The sequence below is a fragment of the Sycon ciliatum genome, chromosome 4, assembly GCF_964019385.1.
Source record: "Sycon ciliatum chromosome 4, ocSycCili1.1, whole genome shotgun sequence".
NCBI classification, from domain to species: Eukaryota; Metazoa; Porifera; class Calcarea; order Leucosolenida; family Sycettidae; genus Sycon; species Sycon ciliatum.
Window position 1 is genome coordinate 38,264,024 of NC_088646.1, and position 20,138 is coordinate 38,284,161.

The 20,138-nt window shown below is 44.5% G+C and overlaps 1 protein-coding gene across 3 annotated transcripts; it reads left to right on the top strand.

Moving 5' to 3' along the window:
- The first annotated feature begins 2,847 nt into the window (after positions 1–2,847).
- LOC135816044 (N-acetylneuraminate 9-O-acetyltransferase-like) lies at positions 2,848–18,110 on the top strand. Of its 3 annotated transcripts, XM_065329403.1 has the most exons (20): positions 2,848–3,299; positions 3,487–3,677; positions 4,939–5,041; positions 5,587–5,737; positions 6,407–6,451; positions 7,021–7,083; positions 7,492–7,536; positions 7,782–7,830; positions 9,635–9,712; positions 10,059–10,149; positions 10,530–10,626; positions 11,646–11,776; positions 12,141–12,232; positions 12,507–12,799; positions 13,637–13,892; positions 14,423–14,508; positions 15,201–15,425; positions 15,979–16,062; positions 16,975–17,067; positions 17,483–18,110. In XM_065329403.1, the coding sequence occupies exons 2-20, from the start codon at positions 3,512–3,514 to the stop codon at positions 17,669–17,671; spliced, it is 2,337 nt and encodes a 778-aa protein (XP_065185475.1). In that variant the 5' UTR covers positions 2,848–3,299; positions 3,487–3,511; the 3' UTR covers positions 17,672–18,110. The 3 variants fall into 3 exon arrangements, with proteins under 3 accessions (XP_065185475.1, XP_065185474.1, XP_065185476.1); XM_065329402.1 differs by having other exon boundaries at positions 2,848–3,677; XM_065329404.1 differs by lacking the exon at positions 2,848–3,299 and having other exon boundaries at positions 3,553–3,677; positions 5,592–5,737.
- Positions 18,111–20,138: the final 2,028 nt, after the last annotated feature.

Sequence of the window (20,138 nt, forward strand, 5' to 3'; positions counted from 1 at the left end):
TGTTGCATAGTGATCTGACGCAGTGTGCTATAGCCTATCGGGTAATATGGATAAGATTTGTACAGTCGGCATCGCCTATGGAGTGACCAGGTACATGTATAAGGATACTAGTACATGTATACCGGCTTAACGATATCGGAACACAAATAGCACTATGTGTGCAATATTCCTTTCTAAGCTCACGCTGTGCGGTGCAGATAGGTCATGTGTCGTTGCCAACTTGCCGCATGTGCATGTGCAGCAGGAAGGCACCACATGTCGACTACTACTTATCCTGTACAGCATTGTGTGCTTACATGCATCTACGGCCTTGTGCAATTGAGTCTCACATACGTGTACATGAAATATTGCTTGTAGTGCGGTATCAGGTGTTAACATACAATGGCTAAATATTTTTCTCGCAATAATGACCGTATTCACCACAACTTGCACAAGTGTGTTTATGTCCAGAGCCAACTCAAGTCCTGTATTATTTATGACCATGACAACAAGACTTCCGGGCTGAAATTCTTCTATGACATGCATGAACACTTGCCTTACAATTGTTCGTGATTGTACGAAGTACATATTCGCTGTTGCATCAATTTTGCACCATTTACATTGTAGTGCCACTAGTGGTATCACCTGCATGCGTATTGAGTCAAACAAGGTTACCTCTGTATAATTATGCTTATCGTGGCTATCAAGAGCTTCGATGCAAATTCCCGGCTGACGAATGGTGTCCAGCTTGTGTTCAGCTCAGCTGGCACTCACAACTCATAATAATTGCGTTCTAGACGCCAGATGAGATGTTTCAGCTACAATGTAGACAAAACGTCCGTGTTCAAGAAAGCCGTCACCTCATCTTCTGTCCATCCTCAATAGCACGTTCAAGCAAATACGTCTGAAACACAGTAGCGACAATCCGACAGCGGCAACACGCCGTCTTCTCCGAATGAGCTTCTACCGTTCTAATTCAGATTCCCCCAAAAATGTCAAAATAAATAATAGATATCCACCAAGCTCGCTAGAATCTTGCGAACCGTCAACATGCAGGCATTTCAAGTGTTCGAGCGTGCGTAGATTCTGCTCAGCGGCTCAAGAACATTCGCCAAGCGAAAAAAGTCGATGAGAAAGATGTAATGGTGGACGAAATTACGAAAATCGGAAGAAGGTATTCGACCCAGTTCGACTATCCTGGACTGGATTGGCAACGTCCAACAATCGGATTCGTATTCTATGGGGTCTCATGAGCTAGTGTGCCAAAGGGCGTTTAGTTGGAGCTTCAGTGCATCACCTTCGCCGAAAGAGGCCCTTTCTGAGATTTGGCCGATGGACTAACTGGTTTTGGTCCGAAAAGGCTGCGATGCAGCGTTCCTCCTTTATTCCCAATCGAACATGGTTGAACAAGTGGTCACGTGCTCCTGGGTGCCCAAATCACCTGGTCACCACGCCAGCAGGTGACAACTTTCACACCAAGGTTCAACTCGGGTTCAACTCGAGTGACAGGACTGCACCCAAAAAAGGTCAAACAGGCTAGTAAGTTGTACCCTGCAGGCACGGTGACCAGGTGACTGGTGTACGCAGGAGCACGTGACCGCTTCTTCAACCATGTTCGATTGGGAATAAAGGAGGAACGCCGCATCGCAGCCTTTTCGGACCAAAACCAGTCGACTCAGCGTCCCAAAGACTACAACATATGGGCCAATCGCGGTCATCCGTGCTTTTATAAGAACGAAATGGCGCTTTTAGTGACATTTTGCATACAAATCCCCATCTCGTAGGGCGCAGTCACCCAGTTTCGGTGGAAGTGCGCGAGTTCGATTGGGATTCAAGTAGGAAGGGAGCGTCTCAGCTTCCTCGGACCAAGACCATTCGACTCAGCACCCCGAAGACTACAACTGGTGAAATTTTAATTTTTGCCTTAATGGGGAAGTTAAGGCAAAAATTAAAATTTCACCAGTTGTAGTCTTCGGGGTGCTGAGTCGAATGGTCGTGGTCCGAGGAAGCTGAGACGCTCCCTTCCTACTTGAATCCCAATCGAACTCGCGCACTTCCACCGAAACTGGGTGACTGCGCCCTACGAGATGGGGATTTGTATGCAAAATGTCACTAAAAGCGCCATTTCGTTCTTATAAAAGCACGGATGACCGCGATTGGCCCATATGTTGTAGTCTTTTGGACGCTGAGTCGACTGGTTTTGGTCCGAAAAGGCTGCGATGCAGCGTTCCTCCTTTATTCCCAATCGAACATGGTTGAACAAGCGGTCACGTGCTCCTGCGTACGCCAGTCACCTGGTCACCGTGCCTGCAGGGTACAACTTACTAGCCTGTTTGACCTTTTTTGGGTGCAGTCCTGTCACTCGAGTTGAACTCGAGTTGAACCTTGGTGTGAAAGTTGTCACCTGCTGGCGTGGTGACCAGGTGATTTGGGCACCCAGGAGCACGTGACCACTTGTTCAACCATGTTCGATTGGGAATAAAGGAGGAACGCTGCATCGCAGCCTTTTCGGACCAAAACCAGTCGACTCAGCGTCCAAAAGACTACAACATATGGGCCAATCGCGGTCATCCGTGCTTTTATAAGAACGAAATGGCGCTTTTAGTGACATTTTCCATACAAATCCCCATCTCGTAGGGCGCAGTCACCCAGTTTCGGTGGAAGTGCGCGAGTTCGATTGGGATTCAAGTAGGAAGGGAGCGTCTCAGCTTCCTCGGACCACGACCATTCGACTCAGCACCCCGAAGACTACAACTGGTGAAATTTTAATTTTTGCCTTAACTTCCCCTTTAACTTCCCCTTTAATAATCATGTCACTTGTCAGTAGGCATGCGCTATATACACACCAGATACAAACAAAGATTTCATTGATTCCTAAGTTTTTGCCAACAGATTTGTGGGCTTGCCTCTGTCTTCCTGGTCTCCGAGGTCCCGAGTTCGATGCCTGCGATGGCATGCAGCTAGTAACGGTAGCTTGCGCGTAGATCTAGTGGCGCTGTGCAAAACAATGCGGTGACGCGAACCACTTTACGGTCTATCGGGAACTCACTAAAATCGAAGTGAGGGACTTGAACGCAGCTATCGGCAACGTGCTTTCGTCCCAGTCGCCGCGGAACTTGGTTGTGAGACTTACATCTCACTATTGCCAGTATTTGCAGTGTTTTATGGTGCCACGAGGCGGTAGCTAATTAGGCCAGCAACCTGTCCCAGGTGTAATCAAACATGGTTGTGGCCCAATGGCACGAGTGAAACTTGGTGGTGTTTCTAAACACAAGACGACTGGCTGGTAGCTACGCGGATTTGTGAGCTTTATTTGCTAGGTTAGTAGAGTTGGTGATCTGGTACAGACTGTATCTCGTGCTTGTATGCGCGAACAACAGTATGAAGTCAGGCCATTGGCATTGGCATTGGCCTGCACCCACCTCCAGCCTTACAATAATGATAATGCTGGCAGCACAGCACTGTCCATTCATAATCGAGACGAGATGCTGTTGTAAACTTTATCAGGTGGATCTCCAGAGCTGTATCAATAATGAGCGCTAGTCCAGTGAAGCAAGTGGCTGCTGCGGTCCGTGATCGTGAAGAATGGTTACCCCTGAACCCAGCCAGACTCCTTCAGCTAATGAAAACACTGGCCATGGTGTATGTGATGGCTTACCTCATTACACAGCGACATCAGTGGCAGAGCATGATCAGGGGTAAGCATTACTGTGATTTTGTACATCCCCCTGCTTGTACCGTAGTGACGCGCATATAGGCGCATGTGTCTATACCTGAGCATAAGCGCACCCTCACAAATAAGCGCATGGGCTTATAAGTGAACCTAAATGCAGTCCATCCCAGAGACACGGACACCACAAAAACACCCTGTTCTCGCTCCACATAAACTGGCACACACAGAGACATAGACAGCAATAGCGACAACACACAAAGTGAAGGGTAGTTGGCCGCAGCCCGATGTGAACTGGATAACGAGTGTGGTATGGAAGCAAGGACTGAGAACAGAGTGTCTCAGATAGAATAGGTGTGCCAGCGGATAGCAGAAATAGCGGCCATGATGCAGAACCACTTGGGACCGTCAGATTAATTTTCCTGGATCGAGCCAGCCGGGAAAAAACCCTCGCGCCGACGGACGCAGTAGTGAGGGAAAAAACCGGGCGTATATCCCCAATAGGCAATTAGGCATCATGTAGGCATGGCAAGCACATCACGGCACAAAGTGATAAAAAAGCAATTATAAGATGCACAGAAATGAAGCGTGGGAGGGCAGGGACACTGGTGAGACTCAAAACTGACTGAAGAAATCAGGAAAAGAAACGACAAAAAAGAACACACCAGATGCCATATTTGCAACTGAAAATGTTTCGCGAGAAATCATTTCTCGCCTATCTCGCTGTGCTCGGCCGGCGAGAAATACAACTTCACATAGTTCAATATGCATTGCGGTATCGCACTATTTGCATAATTATGCAAGGTACCAGTGCACTAGCAACTCCAGCGCGTGCGCCTATGTGTGAGACGAAACGACCCGCAAAAATAGCACATAACGCAAAAACTCGCTCATAAGCGCATGGGCCTTTGTGTGCGTCACTATGGCACTACCATAACTGGCATAAGCCATGAGGGGACGGCTCACTTGAGATATGTGTACTGTAATTATACAACATGCTGGCTGTACAATTTGTGCGCAGAGAGGATATAACCTACTTTGTGATTTTGGCGATATTCTGCACTGACCCAGAGCGTCTAAATTAAAATGCTGATGAAATTTTTCACATCGGCTTTGGTGATGTAGTGGTATTAATCCCATGCCAAAAAATAATAACTGGCAAAATGTAGAGAATATTGAAATGTCAAACCTTTCCTGCACTGACATTTTTGTATTATTTACAGTGTGTGGACGTGGGCTTATGTGTACCTGCATTCGTGTTTAATGCTTCCTTCGTTCCTTTCACACAGGCAAGAGCAAGTGCGACAAAATACTCGATGGGTACAGAGTTGGCAGCAGGAAAGAAGGACAGCATGACCAGTTGGACTGTACACCCAGGCACTTTGACAGCCAGTATGTTATCTTGCCATTCTGAACTATTTTACTCTCCTGGCACAGCCTGATCACACGTCACTTTATCCCAGTCAGAAAATGGAAGGAGAAAACTGTTTGAGAGGTTGTAGTTCAACCAGACAGACTGAATGGCTACCGTCGTAAGACCCATAGATTTACTGTGGTATTTTCTTGAATATACCTTTGTACACTTGACCCCTATGTCAAAGAAAGGGTGAGATATCAAGCGGAAGCAAAGTAAGACCTTTGACTGAAGTGAACAGTCCCTGGCCCGACTCCGTCTACAAGTCGAAAAGGAAATTATTGGAGGGAATGGAAAACGGCGACATGATTGTGTCTGTGCTCATTACACCACTTCTCACCTCTCCTGATACCAAGTCAAATCATCCAACAAATGTGAACTTCTTGTACAATTGTCACGTGATCTCCGTCTTTCTATGCTATGCATGCAGCCGTGCCCTATGCTTAGCCTTCATGGTCTTCTCAGTATCAATCTCTATCACTCTTTCCTGTCACGGTATTGTTCTGTCCATGTCTACATCCAGAACAGCTAGGACTTGTTTCCGCAATTCCAAAGTTCTCTTTATCGGTGATTCACAGATCCGGGCTCTGCAGAACAGGTTTTTAGAGTATGTTAACCCGTATCCAGAACCAGAAGTCGAGAAGCCGTCTGAGATACCTGGCAGAGACCTACGCGTGAGTCCTGTGTCCGAGGCGGTGTTTTCTTGTTAGGGTTGTTGTTTATGTACCCTTATCCTTGTGCATGTGTCAACCACTTGACTTCCCGGCAGTCCTTCTTTTACCACTCTTGCAACATCAGTCAGTGCTAGAGGAAATTCCACTGATGTCATACTTTAGTATCAAGTACCCTGGATGTAACATACCCTGGACACAACATACCCTGGATAGGACATACCCTGGATAGGACGGACCCTGGACACAACATACCCTGGATATGACAAACCCTGGGTAAAACACCCTGGATACAACATACCCTGGATGCTACATACCCTGGACATACCATACCCTGGATCTAACATACCCTGGACAAACCATACCCTGGATAAGACATACCCTGGATATGATAATTATACCTTTCCAGTTTGTCACTTGGCTTAAAAATATCGTCAAAAGAACACATTTTAAAACTCGGATGTTGAGCCATAAATAAATGTGGAAGAGAAAAGGACATATGGATACGAGTTAAAAGTAACTCTCCATCACTGTAACATGATACTGGTATATAGTATCATGTTACAGTGATGGAGAGTTACTCTTAACTCGTATCCATATGTCCTTTTCTCTTCCACGAACACATTTTACTTAAAAAAATTCCTCTATTGTCATCTGATATTTGTTTTCCAGCACCAGAACAGGACATCAATTATCAAGGATGCTGCTATACATGTGGTAAGTGAGATTACCGTATGAAGATCCGTATGCATACTTCGAAGTACCATTTTTCTAGTTTTGTTGAACAATTTGCCTCCATTCGAAACTGTTTTGAAAGAGAGTTTGACCTTTTTGATTTTGACTTTCATGCAAGTATATTATTAGTGCTGATCTGGGCACATGGATTGAAAAGACAAACGATAGTAATGAAGTAGTAACCCTTGATGAAAAATGTGTTTAACACACCCATCTGCATGCACACTACACAGCATTGAGTTGTGGGGATAGGAGTGGTTTGTCAATCGCTGTTTGCCAGGCTCGCTTTGAAGAGAGTCACCAGTCAGCCATGCAAATCTGAGCAGGAAGCAAACTGTGAAGTGTCCGGTGCGGCGCATGCGCCTTCTGTGTTAACTTATTTTTGCGCGCTCGCAAAAATTCATAAAGTTTGCCGCTAAATCACTGCGTGGTTTTAGTGGCCATATTACCTTATCTGCCAGTGATAAATAAATGTGGCTGTGTGTTGTGTGCTGTGTGTTGTGTGCTGCTCATGGATGTGCCCATGTCTATCAACCACTGTGCACTACCAGGACTTTATATGGGATGCATTCATCGGCGAGTCATGGACTGCCTTGTTTAGCTATTTGCAATCGGTGAGTTTTGATTTTTGTCTTGTTTTTGTGAATCGCATCTTTTATAATGTAGAGAAGTCAACATGAGGTGCAATACCCGTAATACCTGGTAGTTGTATTCCCAGACAATCTATGATGGCTCTGTCAAACAACAAAAAGAGGACAGAGAAAGTGTGTTAACTCCGAGTTTCACGCACTAAGCGAACATCAGAAAACATTCTGATGATCGCTTAGTGCGTGAAACTCGGAGATAAAACACTTTTCTCATCTTCGTATTATTGTTTGAACTAGCGCTGTATTTCGGTATTGAGCAGGACAGCCTGGAACCTCTCTGTTTTATGATGGTTCTGTCTTCTTATTTCAACTGTATAGGGCTAATTAAGGTGTGTATAGTTATTTGCTTTTATATTCTGTGTCCCCGGCATGCAGAATCCATTGGACAGTGTGGACTTGATTGTGACCGGGGCAGCTTTGGTGAGTTTTCCAACCACCTCATTTGAACTTTAAAACTTGGACCACTCAAATTCCGGACCTATGAATTTGGAACACAATGTTTGAATTACCATGTTGTAAGAAACAAATCTGTGTGCCGTTCCTGCAGTATAATAGTGATCTACGTACAAGTTACTTGAGCAATATTTACAACACCACATGTTTGTCCTATCTGAAAATCAGTAGAGGATCAGGAGCTTGCTTTCTGTTTACGTTGTCGCCTGTAGTGGACAATACGAAGGGACCCATCATTGGAGGGATTGGACCAATACAAAGGTATGCCAAACATGCACACGTGTACACTGTCCCTATGTTTTGGCTGGGATACTGAGTCGGATTCTTCAAAGTCACAAGTGGAAACAAATAATTTGAAAATTTGGAGTGGAATAACTACCATAAATTCGTTTTCTACAACCTACATGTATATGTGTTGTCAATCAAGTTATCAGCTGTAGCGATTATCTTCCTGTGTTCAATATTATTGAAGTTTAATATTATTGAAGTTTAATATTATTGAAGTTTAATATGCGACTTACTCAAGAGTAGTACATGTGTCATGAATCACGTCAGAAAATAAGATCACAGATTCCAGACTGCTTTGAATCAAAACTCTCCATAACAACGATATCAGGAAGAAAGGCCTCCACCTCAATGGATGGTGAAACTTCCATGCCGACTACTCCTAACTTACATGTTATGGCCATGCTCGTTACCCATCAACAGCTGACAAATGTGCTTATGAAGTGCTGGGAAGGGGTTTACAACCGCAGAAATACTGGGGAAGCAGGCAGGTTGAGGAGTTGTGACGGTCTGCCCCAAAGGCCAAAGCAAATTATGTTACTAGTATGACAAGTTATGAGTGTATGGGAATGGGACTTCGGTCTTTGAGCACTTGGTCGTCAGGCGAAATTACTGGTCAGTCGGCGACACGCATTTTTCACAAAAATTTGCGTTTCACCTGCTGGGAGAGTATGCGTGTACTCGAGTCTCATCCTGAGCAAGTTTTTTTCTTCTTTTTTTCAGCTCCAGTATAGCTGTATTTTCATTGCAAAGCCGTCCTCGATTGTTGTGTTCGTTGTTCAAACGAAGTGGACGTTCAATCATGAAGGCAGAGGACATAGGAGCCTGATTGGAGTTTCTCGTGGCATAGGACGGCCACACAGAGACACTTTGGGATTTTCTGAATATAAAATACCGTACGAACGATGCTGAGATCAATTTGTGCGATATCAAATTGTTTGTGATCTACCACATCGAGCAGAACGGGATCCAAACACAAGCTTACCGACGGTTAGGATGCCGACCTGACTGGACAAATGATCCCTGGCTTCACCAGACGCCAGAAGTCGGACACCATGTCCTTTGCCGCGACGTCCATCTCCAAAAAGAACTCCATCTTCGTCGTGAAAAGGCTTGAAATACTCAATATTCAACCGAGATTCGCGGTCTCACCCTTTCTCAGATCGAATCATTTTTTGTTGTAGCAATTGCAGGGCAGATCCCCGCCACTACTTCAACAGAAGATGGCTCCAAAGCATGCCTGGAACAAGCCATATCGAGGTTGCAAGCCACCCCTCTCAGCACTTTTTTTGAAGAAATTCGAAATTTCAATGGTGGAAGATATACTATGAAGAGAATTTCAAAAAGTATGTTTCGCGGAGCGATCGCTCAACCAACGTCATTCAAACTTTGCAGGATGGTTCAGACGTACATGCTAGGCATAGAACCACAGAAGATGATATCATAGCTGACACACAGAGTCACACACACAGCAGATTCGTGTGCACAGATACTAAATTAGTGGACGTCGTCATCTTCTTCCCGCTGATCTCAAATGTACTATGACGTGCTATTTCGCCTGACGGGTGGGCCTGGTACACCTTCCACCGCTTTAGGAGCTGCAGCATCTGTGCCTTGATCCGTGGTCCTTGCGGATGGTGGCGTTCCAGTGGATGCAGAAACTCGGCCTCCAGCGAAGTCTCATGCGAACCGTGATTTAAATAAAAAAAACTTATTTCATGACAAGTTAGTGTTTTACACATCCATCCAGAGCACTATCTTTGATGCTATATCATTGCAGCCGATACGGAATCTGTACTACGCCTGCTGTCATCCCTGGTACGCGGATCAGACACCAGCTTAGTGTGGCTAAAGCAAGGTGAGTTGTCTGCAATGGGACCGATCAGGGAAATGTAAACATGCCTTCGTTGCCTGCATTTTCAATATGACTACCTGGAGCTGGGGTGATGAGACCTCATCCTTTACACTGGCGGCTATGACCATATTTTTGAAAAACTATGTTTTTGCGGCGATAGTATGCATTCAAGAGTGTGTTGTGTACACAACAGCTATGAATCCCAGCTTCTCATGAAACTCCTGGTGTTGTTTGTATGGGGTAGAGGTGATGGGGCTGGATGAAATATAGGTTTAAAATGGTAGATATACTGTGACCCATTGCAATATGTGGTTTTATGCTCATTTCTATCAACTTGCTGACTGTGCAGCGTTTGTCAACGAATCAGTGCTCTGGCCTAGCAGGAAGAACATCACCAACACACGTATTCGACTGTTCAATGCTGCTGTTGATAGTATCTGGTGAGTGTTTGGCACAAGATGGCTGACCAGCTAGCAAGCCAGCCGAGCAGCTGGCCTGAAACCAATACTCCGTGACTTTATGTACAGCGTGAAAATTGGTGTCAATGTGAAAACATCACAGTTGCCATGTTACTTGATCAGCACAGCAAGGATAGAGGAGAAATTCGTCAACTCCGAGTTTCCCGTGATCATCACACAACTCAATCATGGGAACTTTAAACTCTTAATTTTCTTGACTCCACACAGTTGCACACCAGTAGCGTGCCAAACACAGCCTGCATGGAGTGAAAGCTCAGCGAATAAAGATATTGATAACCAATATCGAGAATTAGTTTGTTCATTGGTCTGACCGTGTCTGTAATTATATCTTCTCTCTTCAGGCATCGCTTCAGAACTCCCGGTATGTTTCTCTTCAGTCCCGGTCATGTGACACTGAATGAAGACGGTATGCACTATAGTGCTGATGCCAGTGACAGGGTAAGTGTCAGTGCTTGCTTGCCCAATGCTTGCTTGCCCAGAGACTACTTTTGCTTCCCCAGTGACATTTTTTTCTGTATGCTTTTTTGTTGGTGAGCAACTGTTGCCATCGATTATGAGGATGGCTGCAGACTCAATCAGACGTGTCACTGCTTTGTTGAGTGATCACATGTAGTGCTGCATGGTGAAGTGTATCTTTACCAATCCTGAAAGGGATCTGTGTAGGGCGGGCATCAGTGAAGATTTCAAGAAGAACGTACATGTGTACATTCCTCCCTCCCACGCACACACGTGCGCACACTAATACATTATTAGAAGTAGTTTGGAGTTGACAGGAGGGCATGCACATCGAAACCACGCCTTGTCAACGACCCCTTCTTGCTCAGTTTTAACGACCACACTCAGCAAAGAACAAAACAACAACGAAGCACAACGACACACCAACGCTGATGTGGCATCGCAAATCCCGTACCGTGCACGCAGGCACTGGGTGGCAACAGAAAAAAGACGCGCTGCAAGCGTGCCAAGCAGCGAGTGAGTACAGAACGCGTACTAATGCCAGTCATGGCAACGGAAGATAAAATAATTATGGAGATCGACCCGCGCATGGTTCGATCGAGAGCAGAGTACGAAAAAAGCACACATTCAAACTGTGCAACAGAATTCTAGAAGCAGAAGAGGAAAACGAAAATGAACACTTGTCGTGAAGTGAAGTGCTTCTGTCCAAGGGTGCTTGCACCCGACGGGGTGACAGCGCCCCTAGTCAGACAATACAAGGCAAACGAAATAGAAATTAGCTGAGTCACAGCGCGGGACTCCGAAACGAAAACCGGTGAGTATGTAAATATTAATTGTTTCGTACCTGCTGTACAACGTAACAATTCGTAACGTAATTTCAAACTAGCACTCGTAGAATTGTAGTGCGAATGTGCCACTCGATTATAGTAACAACGACAAAGAGATACTCTTCTAAACAAGAAGTTTGTTTGGTGAGGCATTGTATTTTATTTCATGTGCAGGCCGTCCAAGCCATCCTGAATACCCACTGTAACTCACGACTACCGGTAACTGACAGGAAGACCTGTTGCCAAGGGTTACTTCACTCAATTACTGCTCCACAGGTTGTGTTACTGGTTATATTTGTATGCAGGTTAGTTACCATGGATACGAGGTGTACTAGTCAGGTGAAAATGAAGTAATGGATTTGAAATGTGTCCGTTGGCACATCTGTTCTAATGCCTAGACACTGGCAGTAATTATGTTATGTGTACACTTACTTCTGTATTTGATAGTAGATACACCAAGGTGACTGTGTGGAATGAATTCTTTTTCTCTGTTACGATAATAACCCACAGGCGCTTATTAACTTGCCTCTGCGGCAACAATTCCCTCGTTACTGGTGTTGTTGTTTTTTCTGTGTATTCCCTTATGGGTCTGCTGTGTATGTATTCCCTTATGGGTCTGCTGTGTATTCCCTTATATGGGTCTGCTGTGTTTGTATTCATATATTCCAGTACTGTCATAACATTATGGGGACTCTGGTACCGGAATCGACGCTCACTTTCTCTACTCGGATCACCTTGTCGGAATTCGTGCTGTGATACAGGTAATGCAGGCACACCTTATTTCAGCAACCACTGGATAATTGCTATGCAGGAATTCTGACTAGACATAGGGGATTGACTGCACACCGGGTCAAACATTTCGTGGTTTATTTCGGTATGCCTGTATACTAGGGTATTTTCTGCTGAAATGGCTTAACTTGGACATGGTTAACCAGTGATTTTCACAATGAATCACATATACTGTGAGAAAAGTGTACTTCATTTATTCTGGAAAGTTTTTAAAATCTTTCTCTTCTGTGCATGCGTGTATCACAGGTCTAAAGTGCAGTACTGCATCACCTGTTGTGATGGTCTGTCAGTGCATCACATTGCTTGGAATAGTGCTTCTCTACACCTACTTAGCTGACAGGACACCAGTATTCACGAAAGAGGAGAAACATTTCAACTGGACATCATTCACTGTTCCATTGACAATTTTGGGAATTCTTGGCTTTGTGACATACCAGCCAGTCAAAGATGCTTCTGTTCTAAACCGTCAGCAAACCTGTGAAACACGAGGATGGATGCAGCTAGTATTGCTGGTGTATCATTACACAGGTGGTAGCAAGGTAGGTACCGCAGTGCATAACCGGTGATAATAAAACATTGCTCTAGGAGAACACTAACTCTTAGAGACCAATTGTGTCAGGCACCATCAAATCTTGTACATACATATGATCCTGCTTGGAAAGACCACCTGTCTATAAGATCAATGTTCTCGGCTGTTGGCGGCTTTCTGGACTGCTTGTATATATGGCAGGTATCTGCCCACAGCTGCCATGCACTGTTCGGCAGTAAAATAGTGAAAACTAATGTAGTCAGGAGAGCCTGGTTCTCAGGTATGACATGAGACAGTCAACCGTCAACCACTGAAATACATACCGGTTCACACTTGTACACAATACTCTGTGACCTAGTGCTATACCATGTCCTCTGCATATTGAGAATTGCTGCACATGTACTACAATGTAGTAGATAGCAAGGGATTTGAGGACAATGCTGGCAGACCAGATGCATGGCCGTGGGGAACAAGGAGTGGTGCGGTATTTTACTACTCCCCGAGTAAAGCCTCTCTTGGTGAAAGCCTTTCAACAGATTTGAACTCCACTTTTAAGACAAATTTTACTTGTTCTGATTGTTTCCAGCCAAGTTATATCATAAGTGATCGGTTCTGTACATGTAGGGGAAATCTACCTCTACCTGTACATGGACCTATACTGGTCACCGGGGTCCCCATGACACTGTAACACAGTGTGTGCATATCCTGAATAGGAATGTTATAAGTATGCGGATCAATGCTGTCCTTCTGGTCACAGGGGTCCCCATGACAGCGTATCAAAGTGTGTGCATGTCCTGAATAGGAATGTTATAAGTATGCGGATCAATGCTGTCCTTCTGCACTGCAGGTTCTTGGTCTGTACTATGTAGTTCGACTGATTGTAGCAATGTACATCTTCCTAAGCGCCTTTGGACATTACACGTATAGTTTGAAGCGTGGAGCAAGCAGTTGGTCTCGTGTAGCAGAGGTCCTATTCCGTCTAAATATCTACACCGTTCTACTGTGCTTGACTATGGATGTACCGTATCTTCACTACTATTTTGTACCACTGATCTCAGCATGTTATTTACTAGTACTACTGGTTGCTGCCATACCTCCAGTTGGTGAGTACAGTATTCAATGGACATTAGGCTAGTAAGTTGGGGACAGTTGTGATCCAGATTTGATTTTCATACTGGTAATATTCTCTTCAAAGCCGCTGGATTTGTTTATGCGAAAGGCGTTCCATAACTCCTTCCTAGGAAAGCCCTCTTAATACAGTAAAACCTGGTGTAAGCGACCACCTGCTCTTAATGACCGTTTTTCCATGCACCGACAGTTCTACACCGACATTGTGAGACCTGGTTCTAAAGACCACCTGGCTTTAACGACCGCTTTTGCTTGTACCGTCAGTGGGGTGGTCGCTTAAACCAGGTTTTACTGTGCTTTCAAGCCTTCTCGTCAGGTGAACTACAGCCAAGAGTGAAAATGGAACACGGACAATGGATTTGTTCATAGCATAGCCGTCTATCTGCATGATTTGAATATTTCATTCTAGCTAAATTTACGCTACATGAAGCCCTCCAATGCAGCTCCCATGGGACAACTGTTAGCAGTAATGTTAGGGTATTTTCCTGTATACTTGTTTCTTCAGCATGGGATCAGAACAAGTCACCATGGATGCAGGTGCTCAAGGCAATCTGTTTTAGTATCATCTTCGCCTTATATCGGATACAACCAGTGAGTAGCGCTACAGCCTAAATCTAAGAATGGCGGTGTTGGTTTTCTGGCAGAATTCGGGATACATTATGATCCAGTACGAAATGTTTCTGCTTGAAGTAAGAGCGTGCTAAAAGAACGCATCCAGGTTGCTGAAAAATAAGATCGTCCCAGGCTAAGCCCTTGGAAACAACGTTTTTGGGCGCGCGACTCTACTGTACGGCTACTGTCCACATTACCACTATCCTGTATGGGATGGTCTTTACTTTGCATGCCTTGTCAAGGAAATCCTGGTGTGGAAAGCTCCAAAAAAAAAAGAAGCTCACAGCAACTCTGTACGGTCAGAGTTTAATTAACATGGGATATGTCTCTGTTACCTCAGTGCGTCGTAGTCTATTCTCACTAGTACTCTGGTGTTGCATGCAGTACACATATTCTTAAGTGTAGTGGCAATCACCTTGGTGGTGAACCGACCACACGTTGGGGGTGAACTGAGCAACACTGGTGTGTTCTACGGTCACATTCTACCAATTTGGCGGCTAAAAGCAACACTGAACTGAACTGTCCACATCCGATACTGTATCGAATCACATCTATACGTGTACTGGATAAGTTCTAGATTGCCTCTTCAGCTAATGTTGATTCGGAAAATACCGATCAGTATGGCCTGTACTAGTACTGAGTTTGGCAGTTCATCATTTTGTTGCACACAGGATATGCTCAACTGGATAATATCCTTCCCTCCGCTCTCTCAACTCTTCCTGGATGATGACAACTCCCTACACGAGTGGACATTTCGTTTTGGCCTAGACATCCTGGCTGTGCCATCGGGCATCCTGTGCGCCGTAATGCTGCATCGATTCCCACAAATCAATGGATGGATATGTTCAAGGAGTATTGGTAACAACTTGACGACAATACTTTCAGCCATGACATTGGTATGTACTACTTTCTTGTACCTCGGTCCAGTGGAACACATGCTGGCTACATTTTAATGGGAAAGCATCCAAATGGATTGCAAACTGGTAATTTGGTTGAAATGAAGCATTTTCATCTGCACAAGGCAATGTTCAGAAGTTTCTTCACAAGAAAGGCATACTTCTGTAACCGAGAGACTCATTACATGAGCACATCACAAGCATTGTTACACGTGTCATTATATGTTGGATTTTGGATTGGTTTATTATTTTAACGTCGAATAACAAACAGGCAGTGTTGCCTTATTACATGAGATCGACTAAAGTCAGAGGCACACAAATGTAAGGAAAAGATTAAAAGAAAAAAAAAGAAAAATAGAGTAGGATTTAAGACAGCAGAGGAAAGATTGCATGATTATTTGATCAGTGAGCAACGTAAGTCAGTGAATTTTCAGGTGGGGTAAGATGTTAAGTATGCTCCCTGCTGCACACTGTGACAGTGTACTTTGAATACTTTTCTGATTTCAATGCTGTATTGTTTCTTCCTCATGACCATGCCTATTCTCCTGTACAGGTAGTGTACTGTGGAATGATGGCAACAAACTGTACTAGTAAACCAGAGTGTAATCTTCTACATACCTACCTATCACCAATCATGGTAAGTAACAACTGAATATCAATGCTAACATGCATATCTGTGGTGTGATGATTAGGCGCGTCAATGTGTGCATTATTCCCGTAGCTATGCAGAAGACGTTACTTCAGTAACGTCTGGCGCTAGCCAGGGTCCACACAGCTTTAATTTGGTATTTGTGTGTTGTGTGTTTGTTTGTTTGTTTGTTTGTGTCACGCCTGGCGCTATCCGTATCTGACGGCAAAAAAGCATAGGATTAGGATGTTATAAATTTTTTAATTCTACTATTTTTTTCAGGCTTATCCTGGGATTCGAACCCGCACTATCGCCCTACATGCATTCCCCCATACACTTCGCATTCATACCCATTCTTCTAAGTTGCTTCACGTTATTATCTTGCGTTTGAAAGCCCTATTTGAATATTGCGGGCAGCTGTATGTGGCCAGCTGTGTTTTATGGTACGGTACGGGAGACGGTGTCGTATTACCCTCGATCGTACCTGTACCGTACCAATCTCCTACCGTACCGTGCCATCAAAGACGGCTGGCCACAATGCATATTCAAATAGGGTTTTCAAATGCAAGATCACAATGTGAAACAACTTGGAAGAATTAGTATGTATACGAAGTGTATCGGGGGATGCATGCAGGGCGCGCGATAGTGCGGGTTCGAATCCCAGGTTATGTCTTAAAAAAAGGAATTTTTTTAAAGAATTTATAACATCCCTATGCTTTTTTTTGTCTAGGTCATCAAGGCATAAAAGCATAGCGTAGGGCCCTGAGCTTCCAAGCTCTCTCGTTCAGGTATGCAATGATGTTTTATGCTGTGTTTGATAACATCAAGTTAATGTAGTAGCAATGATTGCCAAGTACGAAGCAAATGCAGTTGAGATGCAGAAAATGCGTGTTTATGTGTTGTTTGCCTAAACATCCACAGCTGGGAGGATTTGTTCTGGTGCGTAACACGTGGGAACCACTACGCAACCATTACAGTATGTTCTTTGACTGGGTGGGAATCTACTCTTTGGAGGTAAGCTGGCCTGTAAACATACAAAGGGGAATCAAGTGCCTGGAAAAGTGTTATTGTAGTGGACCCTAGACACAGACAATACAGGCGTACAGTATGACGTTACAGCTGAAATTGAAAATAGGATTCATTACTGCAGTGTATTATAGAAAGTTGAAATTGGGGAGCAGTCTTTGGGTAAAGCCAAACATTACCCGATAACCAACGCCGTGCACTGAATCTAAGAACCATTTCATCAACAACAGGATCGCTTGTGTGGGCTTGTTTAGGCTGAAATTGTTTTGCTAATCTAACCATGTATAACACATGGCTCTTGTTGATAGGAAAAATTGATATCCTCTTCGGGTTTGTGACGGTTGACCACATGCTCGTATGGAATTTGACACACAGTTTCCCAATTGTCTTCTTTCCACTGCAGCTTTTCATCGCCCAGTATCACGTCCTGCTGGCTAATGATACACGTAGTCTACTTGTCCTGGTCGAGGGTAATCCAATTCTCAACATCTGCATCGTGACAACCATCTTTGTACTGGTATCACACACTGTAGCTGAGTGTACACAAATGTTAGTCAACGTCATGAAGGGACTCGCAGCTGAGAATGATTAGGTCTGAACATATGCAATACAATTATTGTAGTACAATAGTGAATTAGTATAGTACTGGAGAATGGAGGTTCTACAAAATCATGCCATTTTGGAGAAGTATAATTATTATAGCGAATTCGCTTCTGGGCGCTAAGTATTATGGCTTTGAGTCGGCTGTTTCACTTGACCAAGTGCATCGCTGTGTTGGGCCTTTGCCTAAGCATTTCAGCTGCTGATGTGATCACACAACCTCTATAGATGTTTTTAAACTTTCAAATCTAGAAAACAAATCCAACTATTTTATTATCCTAACGAATCCTACTATTTTTTTTTAAATCCTATCTGAGCTATCCGAATTCTCCAATTATCCAAATCATATTAGCTGTGCTCTGTACATTAAATTGTACACTCTAATTATCATGTCTTGTCAGTGTGAGGAATTTCCATTGCATTTTTGTTAGTATTATGCATTATCAGAAGTCCGTTACTCAGGGGTTTGGGACTCGGTCTTACTGGTGGCGATTTCGGTGGTAAAGAAGGTGGCGATTTCCCAGTAACATTGGAGCTCGCGCTTCCTGCTTTCCGCTGACTGACACTCTACTGACTTTCGGCTGCCGTCTATGGCAAACGAGAAGTCAGAGAGTCTTCTACTCAGCAAACCTGCAAGAAAGCGCCACTCCCAGCCCAACTGCGGGCAACTCACACCTCATCAGTTTAGCTCGAGAAGTCCATCGAATCTTCGACTCGGCAAACATGCAAGAAAGCGCCACTCCCAGGTCAACTGCGGGCAACTCACTCACCTCATCAGTTTAGCTCGAGAAGTCCATCGAATTTTCGACTCTGCAAACGTGCAAGAAAGCGCCACTCCCAGCTCAACTGCGGGCAACTCGCAGCTCATCAGTTTAGCTCGAGAAGTCCAATGAATCTTCGACTCGGCAAACATGCAAGAAGGCTAATGAAATTGGAGCTCAAGAGCAATGCGTTTCTTCTTTTTAGTGCTATCCGAGCCAAACCATCACGACACCTAGGGATGACACCTAGGGATGCAAAAAGGGGGTCGTTGACAATTTCTAATTTGTCACTTCCGATCAGAGAGTCGTGAAATCTCGCGGGGCTTTAAAAATAATTTCACGACTCCTTGACTTGGCTTCCGTTTCTAGTCGCACCCCCTCGTGGTAAACCTTGGTAAACAATCTGAACTGTTGTGTCAAAACAGAGAGGTTCCAGGCTGTCCAAGAGAGTGCTCAATACCGAGTGGTAGAGCTGGTTCAAACAATAGGGGGACAGAGGAAGTGTTTTTACTCAGTGTTTCACGCACTAAGCGATCATCAGAAAACTGTTTTCTGATGATCGCTTAGTGCGTGAAACACTGAGTAAAAACACTTCCTCTGTCCCCCTATTGTTTGAACTGTTGTGTCTTCAGCGGAAGAAGGTGACTGCTACCAGTATGGCTGAATCTCGCACTTCCTGACGACTGACTGACACTCGGTGACTAACTCATGACTGTCATCTGGAGCACACAAGAAGATTAGATTGCAGCAATGGTTGAATGCTGGTTGAAAGAATGAGATTATATCTTTACTAGAAATCGCGCCAGCTGCGGGCCAGTTGCCCGATGACAGTGTAGTAGGACTATGGGTATGTATTAGCGATCCGGATCGGAAGATTCACAAGTTTAGTATGGTACCTTATATTCATGGTTAGTCATGACGTTCAGGGTTGGATTGCGTTTGCCATGTCCGTCCGTTCCACTACTGTACTAGTGAACTGCAAGCCTAATAATAGACGATAAAGACAATAATATTTCCAACCAGCACAGTGAAGCTGCGTCAGGTACAGAGTCTGACTACATGTATTGGGAATTGATTTTGCCCACCTGAACGACATCATTATGCAAAGGGTACAGTGGAAACCGTTTCCCTTTTCTTGCATGGACACACGAAGAAAAGAACTCGTTGTCGTATCACTGCTGCAAGTAACGGTACTTGCAGCTAGGTAGCTACATGTACAAAAAAGGCACAGGCATTAGGCTTTGTTTGTGCATGAAAGGAAGAATGTGATACTAGTAAGTGGGAACCCTACTCAAATACAGCAAAATGCAATGAAGCGAGCACTGTCATAGAATGCCATACACTCTCACAGAAAGGAATACACACTGCTCAGAGTGAGGGCAAGATGAATGCAGATAGCCAGCTATCGCCCATGACCGGGCACTTCATTGTGCTACTTTAGTTTAGGGCCTGGTCACACATGCACCTCTTTCACTGTTTTCACACATGCACCTCTTTCACTGTTTCAGGCACCATCTCACTCTCGCCGCGTTATCAGCCATGCATGGGCATGGCGGTGGCCTGGCATGAGCGAAACGTCATAAGCAGGTTGTGTTTCTCAACACCTTGAGGAGGTAATCACGTGAATGTGTGAACTCTACATTGTAACTACCGGTAACCTAGCTAATACCTGCTTATAACTGCTAGGATAACTGCTAG